Source organism: Cygnus atratus, chromosome 4 (assembly GCF_013377495.2).
Source record: "Cygnus atratus isolate AKBS03 ecotype Queensland, Australia chromosome 4, CAtr_DNAZoo_HiC_assembly, whole genome shotgun sequence".
Taxonomy (NCBI): Eukaryota; Metazoa; Chordata; class Aves; order Anseriformes; family Anatidae; genus Cygnus; species Cygnus atratus.
In genome coordinates, this window is record NC_066365.1 from 63,678,569 (window position 1) to 63,703,464 (window position 24,896).

The 24,896-nt window shown below is 37.1% G+C and overlaps 1 protein-coding gene across 1 annotated transcript in view; it reads left to right on the plus strand.

The window, feature by feature from the left end:
• Positions 1 to 24,896, plus strand: part of CLNK (cytokine dependent hematopoietic cell linker) — a 67,601-nt gene that overhangs the window by 24,408 nt on the left and 18,297 nt on the right. The window contains exons 2-10 of the mRNA XM_035547150.2: positions 10,585 to 10,656; positions 11,662 to 11,711; positions 15,892 to 15,932; positions 18,379 to 18,541; positions 20,227 to 20,306; positions 20,611 to 20,656; positions 22,957 to 22,985; positions 23,328 to 23,347; positions 24,053 to 24,181. Of these exons, the coding sequence (XP_035403043.2) occupies positions 10,585 to 10,656; positions 11,662 to 11,711; positions 15,892 to 15,932; positions 18,379 to 18,541; positions 20,227 to 20,306; positions 20,611 to 20,656; positions 22,957 to 22,985; positions 23,328 to 23,347; positions 24,053 to 24,181 (630 nt within the window). The remainder of the gene's footprint in view (positions 1 to 10,584; positions 10,657 to 11,661; positions 11,712 to 15,891; positions 15,933 to 18,378; positions 18,542 to 20,226; positions 20,307 to 20,610; positions 20,657 to 22,956; positions 22,986 to 23,327; positions 23,348 to 24,052; positions 24,182 to 24,896) is intronic.

Consider the following 24,896-nt stretch of genomic DNA (forward strand, 5'->3'; position numbering starts at 1 on the left):
TTCTGCATTTTCCTTTATAATACCATGACCAAAAAGTCTCAGGTATCCAGCCAAGTATTCACAAGTCTCTGTCAAGCCACTGTTAGTTACACAGAAAGAAATGGGGACTGAGACGAGAGCAGTCAGTAGAAGTCTGGAGCCAGCTGATGATGGGTGGAGTGCAGAGACACAACTGTGGAGCATTGTTTAAATTTTTGGGTTACAGTCAGATCTGGTACTGGAGTTTGAAACTGAAGGAACCAGACCTTGTTTATCACAGGACTCTGCAAGGCATTTGGGGTTAGATGAAGCGTGCTACTGCTGTAGACAAAGAACTTTTGTTTGGTTTGGGTAGTATTAAAATCACTGTTAAATAGTATAGTATTCTCAGATAGGAAGAACTGGAAAGGTTGTTGTGTGGCTGAATGCTGGTGGAAGCCAAGGGGCCTGGATGACACAATTCTTGCCAGCAAATACTTATTATTGGAACTGAACTTAGTACATTAGTGGATTTTACCAGAGCCAGGATGAGGGCTGTCCCAAGGGTCAGCAAGCCGGGAGCTGAGGAGCATAACAGGGCTGTCAGGCAAGAGGCTCACCAGCCAGGGCCCATTCCACCATCCCAGGCAGGTGAGCAGGGCATACTGAGGGGTAGCAGCCAGGTTCAGCCAAGGGTCCCAATCATCAGGCATGGAGCTGTGTCAGGGTTATGATCATATCTGGTGAGAGTAATCAGGGTCAGACACAGCCCAGCGATTACTGAGCAGCTCCAATGTGATGAAAGAGGTTCAAGGTCAGGCTGGAAAGTCTTTCTGTAGGTTGGGTCTGAATCAACAGAGTCCATGGCCAGACATGGGCATGGCTGTGACTGAGCTGGGAACTGACAATTTGATGACATAGTTCATTGGGTAGAGTCTGACAGCTCTGGGCTGAGCTGAAATGGGGCTCCAGGCCCATAGGCACGTGTGGTGAGAGGCTCCACGTGAGGCCAGTCAAGGCCATTAAAGCCTATTACTGCCCTCAGGGCCCTGGCAACAGAAGGTGATGAGTGGTTTGCAGGGGTCCCTAAACTGTCTTTAAGGCTCCAAGTTGGAATTGAGGTTTGAGGCCTAGATTAAAGAGCTAGCTTTAAGCTGTATCAGGTAAACCCCACAGAATCTGGATATGGGCTGACAGCAACAGTATGGTTAGGTAGATGGGAATTTTCCTGTAACCTTATTTGGCTCTAGCTCATTCATTAGATTATGAGTGAAGTTGATGATTAAATAGTGGAATATTAATTATCCTGCCATAGACTGCAGAAGTAGCAGAGGTAAAGTAGGTGTTTTTAGAAGTTTACATCATTAAGTTAGCACTATTGATTTTTACCAAGTAGCCTGTTACGGTCTCCCCAGGTACTAAAGCATTCTGTCTTTGCTCCTCTAAGCAATATCTGACAGCAACTAAAGTTGCTACATGCAGGAAATAAACACAGAAATAAACATAAACCATTGACCATAGCTGGAAGTTAACTAGCCCAGTGTGGATCCAAAGCCCATACCTGGTCTGATTCCAAGACTATTTCACAGCACAAAGGATGGACAACTTGAGGACTGTTTAAATTTTATCACCTTCGAATTCCTGTGCACCACAGACAAACTTGACCTAGTAACTTTATGCTGCTCCATTATGAACATACAGAGTGCTCAGTTATTGACAGAATGTTTATTTTAATAAATATTCTGTCAATAATAACAGGTTCTTGGAATCTGTTTCTGCTTCTGTTGAATGGTCTTCAAGGAGACAAGAACTTGGATAAGGATTAAATATTAGGCTGCAGTTAACAGTGATGATTTCAGAAACCTTTTCTAAAAGGAATGTTGTGCTGCTTGTGAAATGCATCTGGTTTTCATCTTTGCCAGCTGCCAGAGTCAGGCACTTATTCACAAAGACTCCAGAAACAGCATAGCCTATGCCAACACAATCCCTATCCTTTAGTAAGCTTTTTATGTAGACATCCAACATTTACCTATCTACATGTCTGTAGCTGTCAGGCAAGGTGACCTGAAATCCCACGAAGCCACAATATCAGGCAGCTGACAGCACCAAGTAGATATCCAGATACAGAGTGGAGCACAACTAGAAAAGAGTGGTCAAAAGCAATAAGAGGGATATTCTAGGATTAATTAGGAACAGAAACGGATAGGAATATAGGACTGTACAAGAACATGATTTCTTACATCAGGCTGGATAATCAAGAGAGAGAGGGAAAGGGGGAAAGAAAAAATCTCTAAAGTTGAGATTTTTTTTTAAATATTCAGAGGCACCTGGCTACAGCTAGAGAAAATCCAGTCTTTTCAAACATGAATGCCTACAGTGACTCAATAACAGGTTAATTCAAACACCTAATTTATATTTCATGATCCCAATCTTAGTGGCACGAATATTTAAATAGGCAAATATATCCCATTCAGCAAAGCACCTTCTCTTTCTTCTAAACTGCATCATTCCTTAATTTTTGTTTGTTTGGTTTTTGTTTTGTTTTGTTTGGAAATATTGATTGTAGTTTTGTGTAAAAAAAAAAGATAAATATATATATATTGTTTGACATCTGCTCATATAAGCATATAAATGAAAAAAATGTAAACAATAACTGAAAAAAAATGCTATAAAGATACTTGCTTGCTTTCATTTTAACTTAGAAGTGTGACTGCCATATGTACCTTTAACTCAACATGGAAACCATTCCTGTGAGAATACGTGGAGCGGCCATTTTCATCCAACTCTAAACGGGATTTCATTGGCAACCTATAGCTGTGGTGTAATGTGTGATTCATAGATATTAAGGACATGGATATAGGTTTACAGTTCAGTAGCAGTAAGCTGGAGTCCTTTTATATATTTCCTTTCTGCTTTGGACAGGATAATTTTATTTTTTTTGAGTACTAAAAGCCATACTTTAGGCTAGACTCTATGTCTATGGTGGAAGGATCAACCACTTGTACTTTTGTTTTTATATGGAGATTATTCCACCTCGACTCAGATAGAGTGAAATTAAAGTAAAATCTGCTTATCTGTCGGCTCCTTCCTGGCAGCAGGTGGGCAGGGAAGGACAGAAATGGCATATTCTTTCAGTTCCGTACGGTTAAGTGTCTGTCATGTGCAATGGGTTTGCTCAGCTTGTTTTACAATTTGCTGTTGTAGAGCAGAAGCAAACCAGCCATATTACAGCAATAAGGAGGGAATTTTGATACTGATACTTAACTCAGAGTCAAACATCTCCTGAAACAAGAGGTTTGCCTGGGGCTATGGTAAAATTGCCAGACTCCCATATATGCTAGAAAAGGGTATACGTAATGACAACACCCCAGGCAGTTCTGGTTGCACAGTGCCTCCCCAGATTCTCTGGCAGGTAACTCCAGCCAGCACTACATGCTCTGAGATAAGATGTCATCTGCTGCCTTCTTGTCTTCTCCCAGGGTATTGCTCATCTGTGCAGGAGGAAGGAGATGATAAACCTTCAGCTCCTCTGCCTGCTCAGATTAAATACTTTGGTATTCTTTTAAGAAAGTGGAAAGCTAGAAGGCTTTGGGTTCCTTTTTCACTCCCAAGCACTAGGGAGAGAATTAAGAAGTTAAATACTTTTCCTCAGACATCCCCGTGTGTACAGGGATTTGCACTCGTCATTGCAAGATGTAAGGGCATCTTGCAAATAAGCAGAGTATCCTAATGTATGGACTTAAAAAAGCCAGAAAAAGCCAGTAAAAATAACTTGGTAGGTAGCTACACAGAACACATCTGGAAACAATACTGCTTATAAAAGGCAAACGAAAAATAAGTTAAAATCTATATATGAACCTTCTGAAAGACATATATTGCAGGCAGAATTGCCTTCAGAGGGAATGTTTTCAAATTTTGCAAGTCCTCGGAGAGTATCTGTTACCAGAATCTTCACAAAAAAAGTAAAACACATTCGCTTCCCATTCATATCTTTACTCTTCATTCCAGAAGAAACTCTCTACCATTTAGATGTCAAAAATCCCAAGGGGCTGCACAGAAACTATGGAATATGAAAATGAAAGTAGTCACAGTGATGCAACCCTACACCTCTAGGAAGTGTTAATATCATCCCAGGACCAAATTCAGATGAGGCATTGTACTTGAATTACACTGATTTCTATGGTCACAAATCACGGTGCTTCTAATGTATATCTTTAATATTATTATGTCACTGTAAACTGTTTTATATGCATTAAGGTCTTCCTTCAGTCTTGCTCATTCACATTACTATTTAAGTACTTGGATTTAAAAATGTGAAAACCCTATCCACATGATATATTTGGTTCATCAATGCTTTTCCTGATCTTCTCATAGAATACATGATTTCAGGTGAGTTTAGAAAAACTCACTGAGAGACCATTTTTATTCACACTTAATAAGCATTTCTATTTCAAGCCACTGTTAGCCTAATCTCCCTGTTCTATATTATGCCATGACAGAGCTGTTATTATAGATAAGAAAGTGCTTGGCATAAACATGCACAGTGATATGAACAGTAACCACAGGTACCAAAAGCCTCCCACTAGCATTTTTTCAAGTGTCAAATGTCTGTGGTTACCTTTCAGGTATCCAAGGTCCCTGACCCTCCTGACAACATATGCTCAGCCAGCTTGACAGTTTTATTAGGGGTTCATGCTGCTGGCCCTAAGTGTTTGCACTGAGGTGACAGAACTGATTGCTATCCTTAAACAAGTACATATTGTAATGTATAATATAATATACAATATTTATATACTAATGTATATAATAGATACTATATGCAGAGAGAGAGAATATATGTATTCTACTCTTTTGTATATATATATAAATGGTCTGTATGTGTATATATACATACGCAATGTGTACATATATAGAGAGAGATTATATATATGTATATATATATACACAAGGTTCTGCCTTTTGCATTGTATTCCTTTAAGGAGACATACAGGAATGGTAAGGCATGGAGGAGGCAGCCCCATGGTTCATACTCCTTTCTTCAAGGGCAAAATGTCCGTGCCATACCTCCCTGAGGAAGCTTTGCAATGTGGTTCGTATTATATTGAAGCATTTGGCTTGAAGTGTCCCAAAACACTGTTGCTGTTTGAATATGTTTTGCGTGATTTGATAGCAGAGTTCTGGGGAGGAATCTCTGCCAAACTCCAAATCTTTTCCAGGCATTTCTGTGCACAGCATGGTATCACGCACAACAACAAAACATAAATCTACATTTTGCAACAGTAATTTTTTAAAAGGGCCAGTCTCTCTAAGTGTTTGCAAATAGGGCTGAGTAAAATCTTTCCTTCTCCTTAAAGATCACAAAGCTTGGCTTGAAATGTGCCTCAGTATTGTCCCATCTTTTTCTTCAGACACAATGGGTTATCATTTTTCTCTCCTTTTAGTCTCTTTCAACCTGTGCAAAATCACCTGGCTAGGATTCATTGCAGCCACTCCAAACCAGATGAGGCAAATAAAAGTGTCTTCTGTGTGTCTTAATTGTCAGTCTGAATACCTGTATTACCCAGTAGTAGAGAGGTGGGAGTGATAACATGTTCACCAAAGGAGCTGTTTCCTGATAAAGATAACTTTAAAATCTTTTAATATTTTGTAAGTGGAGTTTCAAAGAGCTGGCATTTTGCTGATTGCTAATGCAGTTTGGCACAAAGGAAATGTTTCTGTTCAACACTTCTAAAATCCGTATTTAATCAATAGGATAACTAATTATTGTTCACTTTACTTGTGTTTCTGTGGGTTTATTTTAACTGACATTATAGTGATCAGTTGGTATGTTTATACATCTATATACATCATTTTAAAGGTTGCCAAGGAAACCTACAGTATGTTTTGGTTTTTTTTTAAGAAAATAATTCAAATGAATTGTGCCAGTCAAAATTCAAATCATTTTGCAAATGAACTGTTACATAATTATACTAAGAGAATATAGCCTATAACATTTATTATTATGCTCCTAACATTCACTTTAGGTTAAAAAAAAAAGATATACTTGGAGACTTGGAGGATCACAGCTGAAGTCATTTAAAGATGTTAATCATATAAGCATCTGTTTTAGGCAGCTTTTTGTCTGATGTCACTGCACTGAGTACAATGCTTCCACAGATGATCTTATTACTGATTCATAAAAACTGACCTTTACAAATTAAAACAAACCCAAAAAAAAAAAAAAAAAAAAAAAAAAGCTAATTTCCAGGACAGTGTCTGGGACTGATTTCAGAAAAGTGGTTGGGCCTCTGCGTCAGACCTGCAGGATGCTTATGTGCCTGCGTTCAAAACCATCAACCTGAAAAACATGTGATGCAAAGGTTTTCACTCACCATCTCCCACGGGTAGGCCAATGCCTAAAGAGTCTCTAAGCAGTGGCTATCTCCCCCAAAAACTTCCTTTAAATTTTAGTGCTGAGTACAGCGTCATATGTTGTGGGACATCTCTTTGGTCAGCTGGGGTCAGCTGTCCTGCTCTGTGCCCTCCCAACCCCTGGGGAGCAGAAAGGGAAGAAAATTGAGCCTTGATGCTGAGCAGTCACTGCTCAGCAACAGCCAAAACAGTGGAGCATTATCAACATTGTTCGCGCCACAAAGCCAAAATACAGCCCCATATGGGCTGCTGTGAAGATGATTAACTTCATCCCAGCCAGACCCAGTACGGCACACTGCAAATTATCTCAAGTACATAGAAAGGTAACTGTGCTGGCCCAAAACTACCTCAAAAGGACTTAAAAGCTGAATGTGTGCCACAGGCAATTTGGAGTACAGAGGCTCCATGTTAGCCTGTTAAACGTTCTAAATAACCCTGCTCAGATGTTCTTCCCATGTGTACCTCCTACCCACCACTGGCATCAGTCCCAAAATTACTGTTTCTGCCCCTAAGTGGGATGGTAGCAGTAGGAAAGCTCTCCCGCTGCCCTTCTGCACATAATTATGGGATTCAGGAAAAGGAAGATTTGGACTCACATCCTCCTGAGCTTCAACGGGAGGCCAGGTGGGGTGTATTCAGGCACCCAAAATGTCAATGCATCCCTGCATTGAGGCAACTTTGAAATCCTCTTCAGTAGTGAGCTAGCCCAATCAAGCCAGATTCATGATCTCTCTTATTTCCTGTCACTTCCAAAAGTGAACTAACTCTCTTCCATGCACTCCGTGAGAGGTTTTTGTGAGTGTTCTCTGCTGTTAGATTTAAACATTACTTCTGCCCTACTGACTTCAGTTGTGCTTAATCAGGGCCACAACAGCAGTACCCAAGCCTCCTCCTAAGCCAAACCCTACTGCTAGGTAACGTCTAACGTCTAACGTAGAGAAAGATGTTACCAGAAAATGAGTGAACAGTATGATGCACTTTCAAACCACCTCATAACAGAATGGCATTGCGATTGCAACATCCCCAAAATCTAATCACACTGCCATGTGCAGTGCACACAGCACATTTAGACACAATTCAGGAAACAAACTGTGTTTTGAACGACACCGTCCCTTATTAATTGCCCTGGTAAACATTTTTATTCAGAAAATTACTTCAAGGCATGAATTGGGATAATCAGAGTGAAAAATACTAGGATCTTTCTTTTGTGTTAGGTAGACAATAAAATGTATCTCTTTGTATAATAGTAATGATACAAAGATTGCTTTCTCTTTCCACGGGCCTGACAGGTACCTAGGTTTTCACACCAGGGACTGACCCCCTTCAGATGTCTACAGTTATCACAGGGTTGCATACTCCATGATTTCCTCCTTTCCTTCTAACCAAACTTTTTTTTTTTTGCCTTCAGCTTATTGTTTTGTTCCCTATTTGTTGGTGGCATCCACATCTTTTCTTGTTTTATGCATTCTTTGACTTTACGATTGTGAATCATCCAGCACAGCGAAGATCTATTCTTTGAGACGAGCTCTCACAAATTTCTGCCAAAACAAATAAATATGCAAATAACTGCAAAAGTAAGTAACTACGGAAATAAATAACCACAATAATGTTTAACCAATAGGGAATTGCTTCTGAATACTTTGGGACGAATGATGGCATTTACGATCTCTCGTGAAGAAAAATTTGACACAGGAGTATGGCAGGGTGTTTGGAATGTAGTAATTGATGGAACAAAGCATCAGGCAATATTGAACTGCTTCATGTAAAGTATTGCCTGCAGAGGAGAACCGATATGATAGTTATTTTTGTTCTTCTTATTTCACTGTTGAAACAGAAGAAAAGAGAAAGAATAAAGGTAAGAAGAAAAGGATTTGTCTCTCTTTTTACCGTCAATATTTCAGCTACTGATTTAGTCATTCTTTACTCCGGGCAAGTAAAATTTACCCTAGTAATTATCCCCTTAAATGCTGGGAAGTAAGTAAACTTCCAGATGGAGTAACATAGCTACAACTTCTGTGACTCCGGGAAATTCTGAGATTTTGAAACAGGAACTTTTGTACATCCAGTTCGTCATGAATTAATCATAACTTATCGCAAGAGAACTCATCAAGAGGAATTCAGCTGACATTAATGTAAATGTTATTTTTATTGCTTTAGGTGCTCCATTACAGTTTGTCTGCAGTAAAATATTAGTCAACCATCACTTAACAGGAAGCCTACCCTAGATTTTCTTCTTGGTATATCCTCTGGCCATACACAATGTAACCTGGATCTTGAGCTAAATAGGTTTTGCTGATCTCTCTGTGCCACTAAAGTGCCCTGTCAAAGACATGCAATTTAGGTTTCTGTATCTGGTCAATCTCAATTGAGTAATAGATGAAAAATGTTCTAAAACATAGCCAGATAAATGAAATTCTACATATCCCTTAAGTTAGAAGTGAAAGGGTCTTATAATGCATAGAAAAAAAAAGTGCCTTTTGCAGAAGGAGGGAGAAAAGTCACTGTATTATTAAGCAGAGAATGAAGAAAATTCCATGAAAGCAAAAATGCATTGGCACTGTAATTAGACACAGGGACTTAAGAAATGGCATATCTGTATTTTAAAGAAAAAAATGGTGAAGTGGGCTTTTTGTAATCTTTCTGGGCAAGGGAGGGATTTTGTTAACATAGGTCATCCAAAAAGCGCAGAATGTCCCCAGGATCTGAACCCATGATAAGCTTCTGACAAATCCTGTACCATTAACAGTATTAGTTACCTTTAACATGTCTGTGGTTCTGAAGGACTTATGTAGGTAACCATCAAAAGAGGTATTTAACCTCAGTGCTGCATCTCACATGCAGAAAAAAAGCATACAAAGGGGACTAAAATAGTTTCCTGCTGCAGGCGAAGGAGAACTTGCAGAAGGTCACTTTTCAGATGCATGTTGGGAAATTCACCATGCAGAAGGGTTGGTGACAAATGCTGCAAATTCAAGCACACAAAAATTGCATTCACTGTATTTTATAACATTTATATGCAGTAGGCATTTGCATTTGGAATAGATACTTCAGTAAGTGGAATTGGGGAAAGTTTTGCAGAGAATGAAATTGTTCTCTTAAAGGAAAAACAAAAAGTTATACATGAATGATAAAGAGAATAGAGCTGACAGAAATCAGTTACCTGTTTGTATTTCTGACATTCTAGAGAGATAACTCAGCAGTAAAAATTTAACCATTTACACTTCTGGTGGCTGGGGAATACAACAAGATTTTTAAAAGTCTTGACTGGCAAACTGAGAAATAGGCAATGTCCAAAATTCTCTGCAGTGATAGCCACTGTTCAAAAATATCTCTCATGCCAAACAAAATCATGTCTTCTCTTTGTGTTTGTGACCATTAGTATTTGCACACTGACAGAAAAAAATATCTATCAATGTGTACATTCAAATATTGATTGAAGGATTCTTATTATTTAAAATGAATTTTGGAGCATGTCTATAAGGAAAAATGAAACTTGATTTGGCAATACTAATTATAGGATCTATGAACTTAGAGTAATTAGGGCAGGACTGAGCCCAAGTGAAATTCTTCAAGAGAACATGACCAACTTGACTATCTGTAGGCATGATTTAGCAAGAAAATCCTAACTCTTTTGCTGCAAACACTGAAGTCTCTGGTAGTTAAGTGGTAAAAGTTGAAATCTTTTCAGTGTTTCAAATTAGTTTATTTTACATGAGTAAAATTATGTAATCTGTTTCTACATAGGGCTCAAGAGCAACCAGAAGTGGGGGACCAAGAGAACAGGTCTCTGGTACTTTGATACATACATTGCTGGTGTTTAGCAAGTGTTTTAGTATCAAAAGAGATCTTGGATAGGTGCCCTGTGTTTTAATTCCTATTCAGCTATATAAGAGTTTACTAAGTACCATACAGTAAAGAAACCAAACCACTGGATGCAGGAATTCAGTTCCTAGACTCCCATTCTCTCAGCAGGAAAACACTTTAGTTATAGTGTTTGGGGTGTTTTGTTTTGTTTTTTACAAATCAGAAAGAAAGAAAGAAAGAAAGAAAGAAAGAAAGGTCAGCAAATATATTCCACCAGAGGATGGAAATGTTTGAGGTAGAAAAAGCAATAATTTACATAAATGTGTTTCCCAGACTTGAAAATTTGAAAACTCACTTTTCTTTCCCATTTACTGCTACTTGCTAACAATAGACTTTGTTCATTTATGTCAGAGCTAACAGAAAAACCAGAGTACAGTGCCTGACAGATTCAAACAGCATAAAGAAAACTATGCCAAAAAATAGGTAAGTGAATAAATTACCTTTAAAGGCATCCATAAGTAACTTTAATAAAAGCCGTAGTATTGATATGCCCATGTTTTAAGCAGCAGAAAGCAAAGACCAGATGTGTGGTTTACATACTTCTCGCTGAACAGGAAACCACTCAGCTTCACTCTGTTCAAAAGCTGCTGCTAACCTAAATTATGTTGTGATTCCAAGAGTGGGGCACTTGAAGCTCAAAGTTTTACACTGATATTTTTGCAAACTTTAGGAAATTCCAAGAATGGGTCATCAGAAAGTAGGTAAAATAAGTGTGTATTACTGTACTCCTGATGTGAACCCTGTCTGCATATTCATTGTAAAATAATAATTCTTGTTGTTTCTGAATACTAAGTACTGCTACTGTGAAGATCTATATATGTTGCTGGACAGAGTGATACAGAGACAAAGTCCAGTGGGTAACGAGGGTGATGGTGAGAAAACTATCGTCCACAACACCAGGGTTAGGTCAAGACCTGTCAATGCATTTCTTCTGCACTCAATATATCTCATATATTCCCTGTGTCTGAGTAATAGCAGGATGGAAGAATGCCATGTCAGAGTTGGGGGAAATCGTGATACCTGTGGGGGTTGGCAGAAGGGGAAGGGAGCCACGTGCAGTGGCACAGCTGCATGCTAAAAGGTTTAGGTCCTATCTCTCCAAGCAAATTCATCCCTGAAATGATATACTGAAGATGCTGTCAATAAGGCAGTTACAATATTTATGCCTAAAATTAATATTAGCAATATCAGTAGAGTTCTCTTTAACTGCACCAAATTTGGGGCTGTAAATGATTAAAAAAAAAAAAAAAGCACAGTTTGACCAAAAGTGTTGAATTTCCATGTCTATTGAATTGTTTTTCAAATGTAAATTATTATCCTTGCAACTTTCATTCATTCTGTTATACTAGATTGTATGTAAAGTTTAATAGAGCAGTGGTAATTTCTAATATTTAAATTGTTTTTTTTTTGTTTTTTTTATGTTCTTAGGTCTTGTCCAAACATACTTGCAGAAATGAATCTGGAAATACATCCAAAAGGTAAAATTCATTCAGTACTGAAAAAAAAAAAAAAAAAAAAAAAAGTGCTATAACATATCTTTTTACCTTACTGTTTATTCAGTCAGTGATGGTTTCTAGTATGCAAGGAACAAAGGGCCAGAACATTTTAATGTGATTTAAAAAAAAAAAAAAAAAAAGAATTGTAGGAAAAAAAGGAAAAGAAAGCTAACTTCTTGGATACCCACTAATGAAAAAAACAAACAAACAAAAAAAAAAACAAGAAGGTGTTTGTTTCCAGGCTGCTCCAAAAAAAATGTTGGCTTCATGATGTTATATACTGAAAAAAGCCACACATAAGTTATCTTATTGCTGGAAACTGAAAATATTACATTGGCTGGTGACTTCTAGAAAGCAATTGAGGGAATTTAAAAAGACTCACCTGTTTTAAAACAATCACTTTTGTTGTTGTTCCAAAACAGTGGGACAATGACATAGGAGCTCTAAATCTGATTCCATGACAGTTATGGTCAATGTTAGGCATGTGTTTAATTCCCATTGACTTCATAAGTAAAGTACTGCTTCTTGTCAAGTCAGTGGAAAATGATACCGTTTTCACAACTTTAGCTGAGCTTAGAGATATTTACTGCAAAGCATATATAAAATTATCTAAGTAAGTAAGTGCAAATCTGTTTAGTATACCATATATTTATTGTGTTATGTGAAGTTTTCTTAAATGTACAATACAGAAGATTTAGATTTAAGTCTGGAAAAAAAAGTAAAAGTGGTTCTGGAAAAATAAAACCCGACAGTCGAGCATCTTACTGCAGGTCTTTTATTCCCTGTGGATAACTGACATATCACAAAAGCTTAACATAACTGGCATTTATTCACATACCTTTTTCACAGTCTCTGAGGAGAAGCCTGCCTAGCCTTTTCCTTGGTCCTGGAATTAAATCTGTGCAATTTATGAAGGTTCTGCTTGTCTTGCCTAGCTCCTCTAGAGGCTAAAGGAAAATGCCAAGCATTTTACACAGTACTTTTGGACCCGACAGAAAAAAGTGACACTGAAAATTCCTGTGCAGGTTCTTCCTTGCAGTATTCCATCCTTTTTTTTTTTTTTTTCTTATTTTTTTTTCCTTCTATTGAAGAGGTTAGGAGACACCCTGTAAGTATGACAAGGTTTATTGAAACATAACCCACAACACTTTATTGTTTTCTGTCACTTGCTGAAACACCACAAAAATGACTGAAAAACCACAGCACATTCACAGACCCACAGAAGTCTGTGGGAATAGATTTATCTTCTGCTTTCTCATTTAAATATGGACTAGATTTCTGACATTAGATTTGCATGCACGAATTGTTAACCAGTCACTCTTTTGGTCAGACTTTTTTTAGGTCACAATGAAAAGCAAGCAAGATGGTCAGAAAATGCACACAATTTTATTCCGCTACAAAGTAAATAAATTTAATTTCTTCACTTTTGTCCTTTGACAAGGACAAAAATGTCCTTCTCTATCAGCTAGCAGAAACACCCACACGTATGCCATAGAAATGCAACACCTTACTGTTGTTACAACTGGTATACTCCATCTATTAATTTCACAGAGGATGCAGTGAAGCAACAAGAAATTTTAAGACTGATTATGACATGTTCAGTCTCTATAGCTTGAGAAAACTCCCACCAGTTGCAAGTTGTTAACTTCACTGAAAAAACATTGATGTGAGAATGTCCACCTGATTGCAAACTACCTGACACAAAGATGGAGAGAGACTAAGAGAGCTGGCGTTGTTCAGCCTGGAGAATAGAAGACTCCAGGGAAATGTTATAGTTAGTTGCCTTATGTTACAGTTAGTTGCCTTTCAGTAATTAAGTGGGCATACAGAAAAGATGGAGAGAGACTTTTTACCAGGACCTGCAGTGACAGGACAAGGGGCAAGAGTTTTAAACTGAAAGAGCGTAGATTTAGATTGGATATAAGGAATAAATTCTTCGCTATGAGGATGTTGAGGCACTGGAACAGGTTGCCCAGAGAAGCTGTGGATGCCCCATCCCTGGAAGTGCTCAAGGCCAGGCTGGATGGGGCTTTGAGCAATCTGGTCTGGTGGGAGGTGTCCATACCTGTGGCAGGGGGTTGGAACTAGGTGATCTTTAAGGTCCCTTCTAACCCAAAACATTCTACAACTCTGTGATTCTGTCCTCTTTTATACCTGTACAATAGGGAATGGAAGCCAGGGGATTGGAAGCTCCAGGGCAATATATATAGTAAACAGCAGAAATTGTCTCTCCCTGAGTGGTGAGTCTCTTTGACAGTCTTCCACCACCCAGATGGCAATCAGCACTTTTCATTCTGCAAACCCAATATGTCTAGCGTAGTTGACAAAATGAAATATTCATCATCACTTCCAAAATGTCATCCTTAAATAACAGGAGGAGCAGTTTCTGTCTGGTTTGCACTCCTCAGCTAGCACAGAGCAAATATTTGGGAACTCACCTTATGTAAAGGGAATGCCCACAGAATAGCACAACTCTCTCTCCCCTTTCACTGGCATTGTGCAAAGGGCTGCAGTTCCTCCAAACTGTGGTGATTCTTGGGTAACAGAATAGGTTATAAACTAACCTGAACATCAATTTGTAAATCAATGTTAGATATCAATAAATCAACCCAAAGGCTCACGTCAGCCCATTTTTGGCATTAAGCATGAAATGTGCATCAATAACTTTGATGTTTACCACTATTTTTCATTTATGTTCTTCACTGTTACTCTGTGGGAGATAAAATGACCATTTTTATTAACAGATGTACAAAAGTGACAATTTAAAGACACTGACTGTTTTTTCATTGTTATATTGTCACCATCTAATTATCCTATCATCTCCATCGGTTTTACTCAGTGTCATTGATTTAACTGGCCTTACTTCTGATTCACACCAGCATAACAAAACAGAAAATCAGATAACTATTTTGCATGAATAATTCTCCTTGTCAATAACCCTCTGAGTAGAGATAAGAGCACTATGTACATTGTATAAATGAACATTGAATGCCATCTGCTGGGGCATACAACACTCTGCAATACCAGGCTTATGTGCTTTTCAGACCTTAAAAAGAAATAATAATAATAATTAATAATAATAATAATAATAAAAATGAAGGTGGTAAAGACTGGCTTCTCTTAAAACACATCTGGAAGGGAGGGCTGTGGGATGCTGCCCATCCTTCATATACTTGCACAGAGTACCCATTGGGTCTTGTTTTAACTCTCTCCTTGGCATAGAAGAATTTCAGTCCACAATTCTCCCTTCCTTCTAAGCATTAGATCATGTTGTAATTATGTTAGTCTTGACAGAACCTTCATTCTCTGCTTTTGAAACCAGGCCATTACGTAGGCACAGGTGTGAGGTTAGTGAGGCTAAAGGGTCATTTCAACAGCTCAGAACAAGATGACTTACTGGGCAAGGACATACTATGGCCATTTTGCATTTACCAGTCACCAGATTAAATGTGTAAACCAGGTTAAGGGTGAAACTAAGGACTCTCTTCTCAAGTGAACACACTGTCTTGTTCACCAGCCCCTTGGCCCTGTAACATGCTTTCTTGGCTAAACCATGAAACAACATCTATGGGCAAACAGTCACCAGCTGGAACAGTTTACATCCTGGTAGATGGAGTGCTCTTATCTTGGGAATCATGGCTCTGAAGCTTCTCAAGCTGAAACCAGAGTCATATCTCCAGGGCAAGTGCTGCAAGTGCTGTGCTATTATTACAGAAAAGACATCAGCACAACTCCTTTTCTCATTCAGTCTTGAAAGCAGGAGGCCACGTTTGCTTGTACCACTAAAGGAACAAGATATGTTTCTATCCAGAAGAGGGATTTCCAGTCCAGCATCCCCAAACTCAACACTTGGAGTTCTGCCCTAGGCAAGCAAAACTCAGAAGAGAGGTAGGAGATGGAGCACATCCTTCTCTGGGTGTTTTCTGTGGGTGCACTTAGACAAGCTAGTGGTTGTGGATCCTGTTTCTACATAGCTACTTCCTTGTGCATTGTATGGGTCAAAAAACTCTTGGGTGGATTTGCTTCTGCTTCTTTGTATCAGTCACTGATCTGTAAAATACTGTGCCATTGACAAATTTTTATTACTCTATGTAATCTACTAGTTATTGTATCATCTTCTACAGAATGACATCTGCTGACATTTTTTCTCCATTTCATACAGAATATGAGAGAAGGAGTGTTCCCACTAATGCACATTGTTCTGTAAGTACCATGCTGTTCTTCCTAGCATTTTATATTTCTTTCACTTCTAGATGTGTGCTAATATTGTCTTGGCTACAGCACCGGTAACAGAACATGTAGTCCTCACTGTTAATGTAAAATAAAGCATGAGATTTTTTTAATTACATAGGATAACTTCAACTTTGTTTTAATGGGAGCTAGATAAGTGAAGTCCGTATATGGTATGCATCTAAAATGCATCTTTATCATAAGATCATGCAAAATTAACAGGAGTCAAGCTGAGCAAGTATGTAAATCGTAAACTTTGAGCTTTAATACAAAACCAATGCAAATAAAAGCTGAAAAGATAACAGTACACATTTCAATATCTTCCAACTCATATCTGAAAGATGATTTTGAGTTTCAGCTGTTAGGTAATGCATAAAAGAGTGCAAATACCTTACAAGTTACAGAAAGGTGAAAAGAAAGCACAGGTCCATTGCATAATGAAGAAGTTAAACAAATAAATGATGACAGAAGAAGGCTGCTGTAATTGATACTGTGGCTGCTTCAGGTTTTGTAGAAAGCTTAATTACATTCATACACTATATGGATTTAATAAAAATAGAAGGCAGTAATGGTGAAAAGCAGAACAAGGAAAGAACTGCTAGGAGAATATTTATTTATGTGAAAGCACTTAAGGAAGTATTCGAAGTAATTTCTGAGATATTAATTTATTATCTTTGGGAACTCTTCAAGGAGTCATAGGTTCCTAAAACAGCGGAGAACAGAGGTAACATCAATTTCTTACAAGTAAGAAAGCAGTTTCTGAGGGTTCATTGGATACCTGGAGAGACTATTACACAAAGTCAGTTTGAAAGCATTTTTTGGAAATATTAAGTATGTTTATTAAAAAAAAGCTGTTATTGTGAACATGAAGAACCATTCATTGAACCAAAATAATTTTTTGGCAGAAATATGAGCATGCTGGGGAGAAAGAAAACAGTAGATGTGATATATCTTGATTTTTGTTAGGCCTTTGACATTTTGTAGAAGACTGTCTCACAAGCAAACTGTGGAAACCTGGCCTAGATTATGTATATTATGTATATTATGTGTAAAGTGTTTGCACAATTGATTGAAAAAATATCCACCCTCAGTCTAGCTCACAGTAGGCCTGCTGCTAAACTGGAAAGAGTTACCCAGAAGAGTACCCTGAAAATGCAGGTATCCTGCAGGGGTATGTCTAGGGTGTAGTGCTATTTTTTTGTGCAATATGTACAGTTATAAAAAGGCATACCTCACCCTGATATGTACTGTCTAAAGCACTATATTCTTGGATGTCCACGTGATGTTTTCATCAAGCTGTGTACAACCTGGAGAGAGTTTCTAGGAAAGTAACGCTGGGGGTATGAGGTTCAAAATCCTTTTGAGGATATAAGGTTCAAAATCCTTTGAGTTGTCTGAGCACAGAAAAGCTTTAAACTAAAGCTTTAAAGAATTGTTCTTTTTTAGTCTAGGAATGAAAAGACTAAAAGGAAGTATAATTATAGACATTAAACATAATAAAGGTTGAAATAAAGTGGATAGTAATCAATTTTTGTGTGTGTGTGTATGTGTCCTTGGAGTGTGAAACAAATTGGTTTAATTTGTAGCACTCAAGAGAAAAAGCATTAACTGAAAGGATAGTTAACTAGTGGAAGAAGACACCTCAGGAAGCTATCGATTCTCTATTATTAGCAAATTCAAAACAAACATCAGAGAAGATCCAAGTATGCTGTGAGTGGGTGGATGTACCTATACTGTCTCCAGTAGCAAAACATTATTAACTGAGCTGCTGGGTGCCCTCAGCTGAGTTGATACGGCAATAATCTCAGCTATGTGCTGCCTGTGCATTTCTCCTCCAGAAGTATGCCAGCAGTGATGTCCCAGCATGTAAACAGTGAGTAAGAAGTGTGGAGCAGGACTCCAGAAAGAAATCTTGAGCAAACCTGGTCCAAGTATGTAGACACATCCAGAGACATCTTGAGTCAATTGGACTGCTAATTTGCTAGCATGAAATCCCCAAAACAGTGCATGCTTTTATTTTAAAGCATGAAATTTGTGATGAGCTAGTTGATATATTCTTGCAAGTAACATATATATATGTAAACAGTCAGTACAATACAAACACCACATGGATAATATTATGAAAGGCATAGTTTCAAATGTCTGCAATGATCATAAAATTAAACACTCTCAATGCATTTTCAAGAGTGCTGACAGGGAGATTTAAGCCGCCTCCCAAAAGGATATTGTATGAATCAAAATCAAAAATGTAGAGCCTCAAAACTCTTGCTCAATTACTTTTCAACCCTTCAATTTCCATCAGAAAATGTACGGTGTACCAAAATATCTTTTTCTGGCCATCACTTATTTCCAAATCTGAAATTAATCTTGAACTTAAACTTATCTGCATTATCTGTATATCTCTACGTCTTTTATCCAGAACAAAAATTTCACAGGGGAGGATCAGGCTGACTTCAAATCATGCTCTAATCTATACGAGAAGGAAGAAGATGATTATGAGACAATAAATTCTTCCACTCTGGAACCCATACATACTTTGAGAATCCTTCCTCCCAAACCTGTACAGGAATCTGAATATGCAGGTATTTATTTTTTTTCTGTTTGCTGAAAGTAGGCCAAACCTAGACATAAGCAGGAACAGTACACATTTGGTTTTATTTCATTCTTGGTATTTATTTTAATGGTATAGTTTAATTGAAAAAAATAAAGCAGGATCAAACTAGTGAGCAGGATCAAAAGAGGAACTTTGTCTGCAGTTTCATGTTCACCCCCTTTTTCCATTAGGGTATGTTAAATCAATACTTAGATGCTGCTTTTTGTTGGTTTTGTTTGTTTATGTGTTTGTTTCATTTTGGTATTGCTTTCATGGAAGAAATTCTATAATCCCACCTTCTAGAAGAAATTCTATAATCCCATTTGCAAAAACTGACTAGTCAAATCTACAACCTTTACAGAAAAGCTCACTGCTATTTAAGCCTAGAAACCTTTAAGATGGAAAGCATATTAGAAAAAAAAAAATTTCCTCCAGATGATAATTTGCAGATGGATGAATGCAGCATTCTTTTAAAAGGTATTTTCTGCTGCTTTTAATATCAGTAATTAACAATTACTTCGAATGTGTTTCTCAGAAGGTATTCTTAACTTTACAAGATAGCTGCATCAGTCAAGTTTTAGATTACTAAAGCTATCTGAAGTCAAATTTAATAACTAAACATGGCTAGAAGCCATGGATTATAGAGGTTCTAAAGTATTTTCAAAATAAAAAGTACAAAAATGGAGGAAATCCTAGATGAGGAAGAATGGAAAACAGAAGCCAAACACAATCTGAATTTACAGGATATGTGTGTATATATATATAAAAACTTGCTCCAGTTCCCATCAAAGTCTGTGAAGATTTTTCCATTGATTTTTGTATGAGTTTGATGTCTAAACAAATAAATGGCTTTTTATGTGAGAACTCTATCAGTGTGTGAGCAGATCACAATGAGTCTGAACATCCAGATATTTTACATAATGTTCCAAAGAGTCATTTGGGCATTTTGTTTGGAAAAGAGTTATGTTGGTTAGAAAAGATTTTACGTCAACAGCCAGTACCTTCTGTGGTTTATGTAACTGTCCCAAAATATCAAAAAGAAACTTTTATTTTTTATGGTTTTGGAGAAAACATATTAAACAAAAAGCTGCCTTTTACCTGCATGTTATGCCCAGTAACTATGATGTAGCATTGATACATGAATTCCATGCTACCATCCCATTTTGCCATCTTTCCTAGAAAAATAAAAATGCCCTTGAGATACAAAGTAATGACTTGAAAACATGCCAGTTAACAATCTGCCCACTTCCTTTAGAGGGCGATAGGTGCAGTATTTATTAGAGGCTAAAGTAAAAATTAAGATGTTCTCTGGAGACCCACCCCCTCCACCCCTTGCTAAACCCAAACAACTCATTCAAGAAGGCTGTTGGCATCTCCAAGAACAAATGTTCCAGTGAAAAACAGAATCACTGATATGTTCACAGCCTACATCAAACATCTGCCTTAACTGTGCATCAGCTCACAAAGGCTTTTTTTTTTTCTTTTTTTTTTTTTTAACCACAGTGAGGTGTGCCTCAATACCATTACTAAAATAATGTAGAAGTTCAGAAAAGACAAAATGAAAATGCTATAAAAATGGCATCACCTGACCTCGTAAACATGTTCTAAACCTATTCATATTGAGACACAGCATCACTGAATTACTAAGGTTTACTTTTTCTTCCTCTTTTACAGACAAACGTTATCTGATGCCTTCAGGTATCACTTCTGAGATGAGCAGCCAACACCCATGTCAGTCACTTCAATACTTGGCTGTAAGTAAAGACCTTAAACCCTGTTCACAAATGGTATTTCCTCTTTTCTGTCACATCATTTAAAGCTACAAGCGGTCCAGTCAAAGTCTTAGCCACATAACATTTGATTTTTTCCAAAGTCACAAAGGTTCCTGTTTCACTTTGCAACAATGTGCTCTTGACTAACTATTGTTTGTTGATGCCTAAAGTCAAGACTGGATCTACAAAGTATATGGGGCATCCCAGTGAAGAATAGACATGTTTTTACTAGCTAGTTTCAAATAACAATGCCTAAGATCACATCTTTACTTTGTTTTATTAACAGAAACGCACGTCTGCTCTAGAGGGGAGGAGCATGCTGACTATTAGAGGTATAATTAAAAAAATCTGTTTCTGCAATCAGAAATAGAATATGCTGATTCCATATTTAGCTTTGTTATATTAGGTACACATTGAAGATGATAGAAAAGACAGTTTTCAGAACAGCAGCTGCTTTCCAAATTAAACCTGCTGCAAAATGTGGAATGCTGTTTCGACAACCAAACATTTAAGTAATTATTTAACAAAGGAGATACATTTTATCCCATGAGCACCTTGTTTCTCAATGGAAATATATTTATAAAAGCTATCTGACAATGTTCTCCTACTCAGAACATGCTAAATCTATAGTATTACCTGGTATATATTATATATAGATATATATCCACTGCGTTTGTTCTATTTCTTGTGACAAATTTGTAGACAGACTGCAATCTTATTCTTCAAGAACTTAATGAGGCCTCTGACTATTAAATCCTTTAATTTACAATTTTACTCAATAGTAAGTTTATTTTAAAAGTATATTTCTAAATAAATTTCTATATACATTTCTATATGTTTGATATACTTTAGATATAGCAAAATATCATGAAACCAAGTACTGAAGAATTAAATATCATTCACCTTGAAAGGGAATTATGATTTTTCTCTTATCATTTCAAATCTTTGAACCATATTTGCTAAATATTGCCAGAAAAAATGCAATTATCAAAATATGATCACTTTCTATGTTTGATGTAAAGGCTGATTTTCAGAGAGTAAGTATTACATTTGACCAGTCAGAAAAATAATACAAAGAATTCCATTAAAAAAAGAATCTGTTTACATTTTTCCTTTTATTTCATACTTTAATTCAAAGCATTGAGCCAAGTAATTCCTACAGATGATGAGAAAGTAAGCAGTATAAGTTCAGAAAATGAAAGGTTAGACTGAATCTTATGAGCAAATACTGATATAGCTTGTACGAAAGCTGAACTGAGAGAAATACCAAGCAAGGCAGCTTCAAAATCTGCAGAAATTAGTAGGAAAGGTCCTGCTGACAGTTGGATGGTTTGATAAAGCCTCAAATTCCACAACGTTTTACGAGTTGGCTATATGTGTTTGCCTGCCTTCTTGAGATGTGTGCTGACATCATTAAAGATGAACCAAGGACAATGCAGAAAGGTAAATTAAACTCTGCAATTCGAAGGTGTAACTTAAACATATTTTTGAGTACTTCCTGAGCTAACAGTGCTTGTAGAGTAATCTAATAGTTTTAGATAATAACTACACTATTATTAAATTTGTCTTAATGTTTACTCTCATACACACTGCTATTAGTAGCTTTGCCACAAGATGGCATAAACAGCACAAAATTTTTTTCAACAGCTATTTTCTAGAATGGTTAAACATTTAAGGTGTCAGTATTTTTGTTCACAGCAACTTGCTCTGGCTTACTTGAAGGAGAACTTAGATTGTTTTGCATCACTTTTAACGTTACTTATGATGTCAGTATATAGAACTTCTGAAAATATTTTCAAAACCAAACTCTAATGCAAATAGAGTAAAATAATTTTTACTAGTAAGATGTCCTATGTGCATTTAAATAATCAGTCAAATTGTGGTAAATTTGGAAACAACAGCAATGACAAAAAGCGTAGATTTACTTTCATTTTTAGCAAAACAGACCAAAAAAAAGTCCTAAATAACTTGATAAGCACACATATAAAGTCTCTGAACAGTGTTTAAATTTGCAAATTACATGAAAAAAAAATCTCACTTTCAAATATTTCATTCTGAAATCCAGAGGTAAAAACAAACTTTACTCTGTTTTATCAAGCATCATGAAGAGTTTTTAGTTTGCTTTATTTTATATTTTGAGCTGAGAAGCTGAGATAATCAAAAATATTTTTTGTTGTTTTTTGGTTGGTTGGTTTGCTTTGCTTTGCTTTGTTTTTTTCCTGCTTTAGCTTCAGGTAATTTCTAGTTATGTCTCTTATGAAACAAATGTTTGTGAGTGATATTAAAAAGATTTACCTGGCTACTATACAAGAAGACTCTCAATATTTCCAGGACTGCCATAATTATACAAGAACAAGTAGTCTACTGTTTAATTGGAGAGAAGCACAAATGTTTGAGAAGGAGTTTTAAATTGCATCTGAATCTATCTCCAAATCCATCCTTAAAAAAAGGCTAAATAAAGTAGATTGAACAAAACCCACATGTGATGAGACAACAAAGAGTTCTGGAGGTGGAACAGGGTGGCAGGTGGATGGGGGTGGACTGCCAATAATAATACTAGAATAAGCCTATACTTTTATTTGTGGATTATATGGACAGCATTCTATCAACAATTATTATCAATTTTCTTTAGGAGAAAGAGGGAAAATACATGGACCCCAGGTAAGCAGAATCTCTCATCAGTTAGATTTTTTACAGGGCATTTTGCCATTGAAAGTTTTTTAAAAGCACACTCCAATTTTGCTCGCACTAACTGAAGGATGAGAGAACTTGTATCTGTAGTCCTACATTATCTCACTTATTTGTATTCATGGTTTGTATAGGCATCTTCTACCCCTCAGTGATTTTAAAGTGGCATATTAAAGTATGATGTTATGTGTTGTGGACTACATAAAACTTTGACTGTTGACACAGACATGCCTGCTTAATCTAAGATAGCAACACTTCTTTTAGTAAAACGAGGAAGAAAAGCTTAAATGTATTTTTGTTTTCTCTCTTTCCTAGCAGCCTTTGCCTCCTCCACGGTAAGATCACTTAAGAGATGGCTTTTGTGCATTTCCCAAAACGTGTGCTCAGGGCACTGAGTGCTGACGAGTGCTCACATCCAGCTGTAGCAGTTTTAATCACTCCCACAGAAGACAGGCCAAGCTCTGTTCCATGAATACGTATGAATACATTTTTCTATGATACGCCCACACACACAAAAAAAATCTTTTTTGATTTTTTTCCAATCTCAAACAATAATAATTGCTGTAGTTAATAGATACTTTCAAAGGGTAATCCAAAAATTCCAAGCTTATTCTTCACCATCTATATTAAATGCAGTAAGAGCTGTAAATCAGTTTTAAAATGTGATTAGAATTACAGACATTCAAATTATTTCTTAAGTAAACTGCAGCGTATTCTGCAGCTGGGCTCTATACACAGCTGTACCCACCCAGAGATGTCAGCACTGAGGAGCTGTATTTGGCACATACCAGTGAAGTGTATGAAAGTACTGTTAAGTGGCACAGAACATAGTACAGTAATGTCTTGCAAATTTAGAATATTATCCAAAATTACTTTTGCTATTGAATCCTGGACCTGAGCTAAACTCAGCACAAATACATTGAAAAAATCTTGGAAAAATCCTGTATTTTCCTTTTTTGAGCTTGCAGTTACAACAGACATAATTCTTGTTCCTCCTTTATACTCTACAAGTTCTTCCAATTCTCCTTTGACTTCTTCAGGCCACTGAAGACACTGCCAAAGCAATATCAACCACTTCCTCCAGAGCCAAAGATAAGCAGCCAGGTCTCTCACACCAGGAAAACGCTCAGCCAAGCACATACCTTTCCAGTATCAGCAAAGCTCACAAGGTACTGCTATGTTTCTTCATGCTGATTGCCTGAAAATTAAAACACTCTCCCTGGCAAAATCACCAGACTTTACATCCATTGCACCTTTGCTTTTACTTAAGGAAAATAAATGTTGATTCTTTAGACAGCTGTGAATAATCAAGAGAAGGGGTATTTAGAGTAATCTGATACTAACATTCTTTAAAGAAAAAAATGCCAAAATAATGGTAAAGAAGTAAAGTAGCAGAAAAGTAGAAGTCGAAAAGGAGTAGAAAAGTAGACTAAAAGTCATGAACACTTAGTATAAGGTTTTTCCTACTTTTTTCCTGACATTTAGAGGTTTTGCAACCACTTCCAAGCAAAAATAATAGCACTTGCTTAGCACAGTTGGTGAACCGAGTAATAGCGAACCATGTGATGGGAATATACACTGACTGTGCCAGAGAAATACAGAAATATCTCCATAACCCAAGGATGCTACATTCAGCAAAAGAAATGACTAATCTGCAGCCAGAAATCTTGCCCCAGCCTGAGACCAGTCCTTTACACCAGATCCCTGTAGCCCATCCTCTGTCATACAAAACCCAGCAGAGAATGGATCTGCAGCACAAACCACTAGTGTCCAGCTCTATGGCAGACCATGTGCATGCCAAGTTACGAAACTGTCTGCTTTTTTCATGCAACAAGCATGCTTAGCCACATGAGCATGAATGTATGCTGCTCACTGCCATGGAAA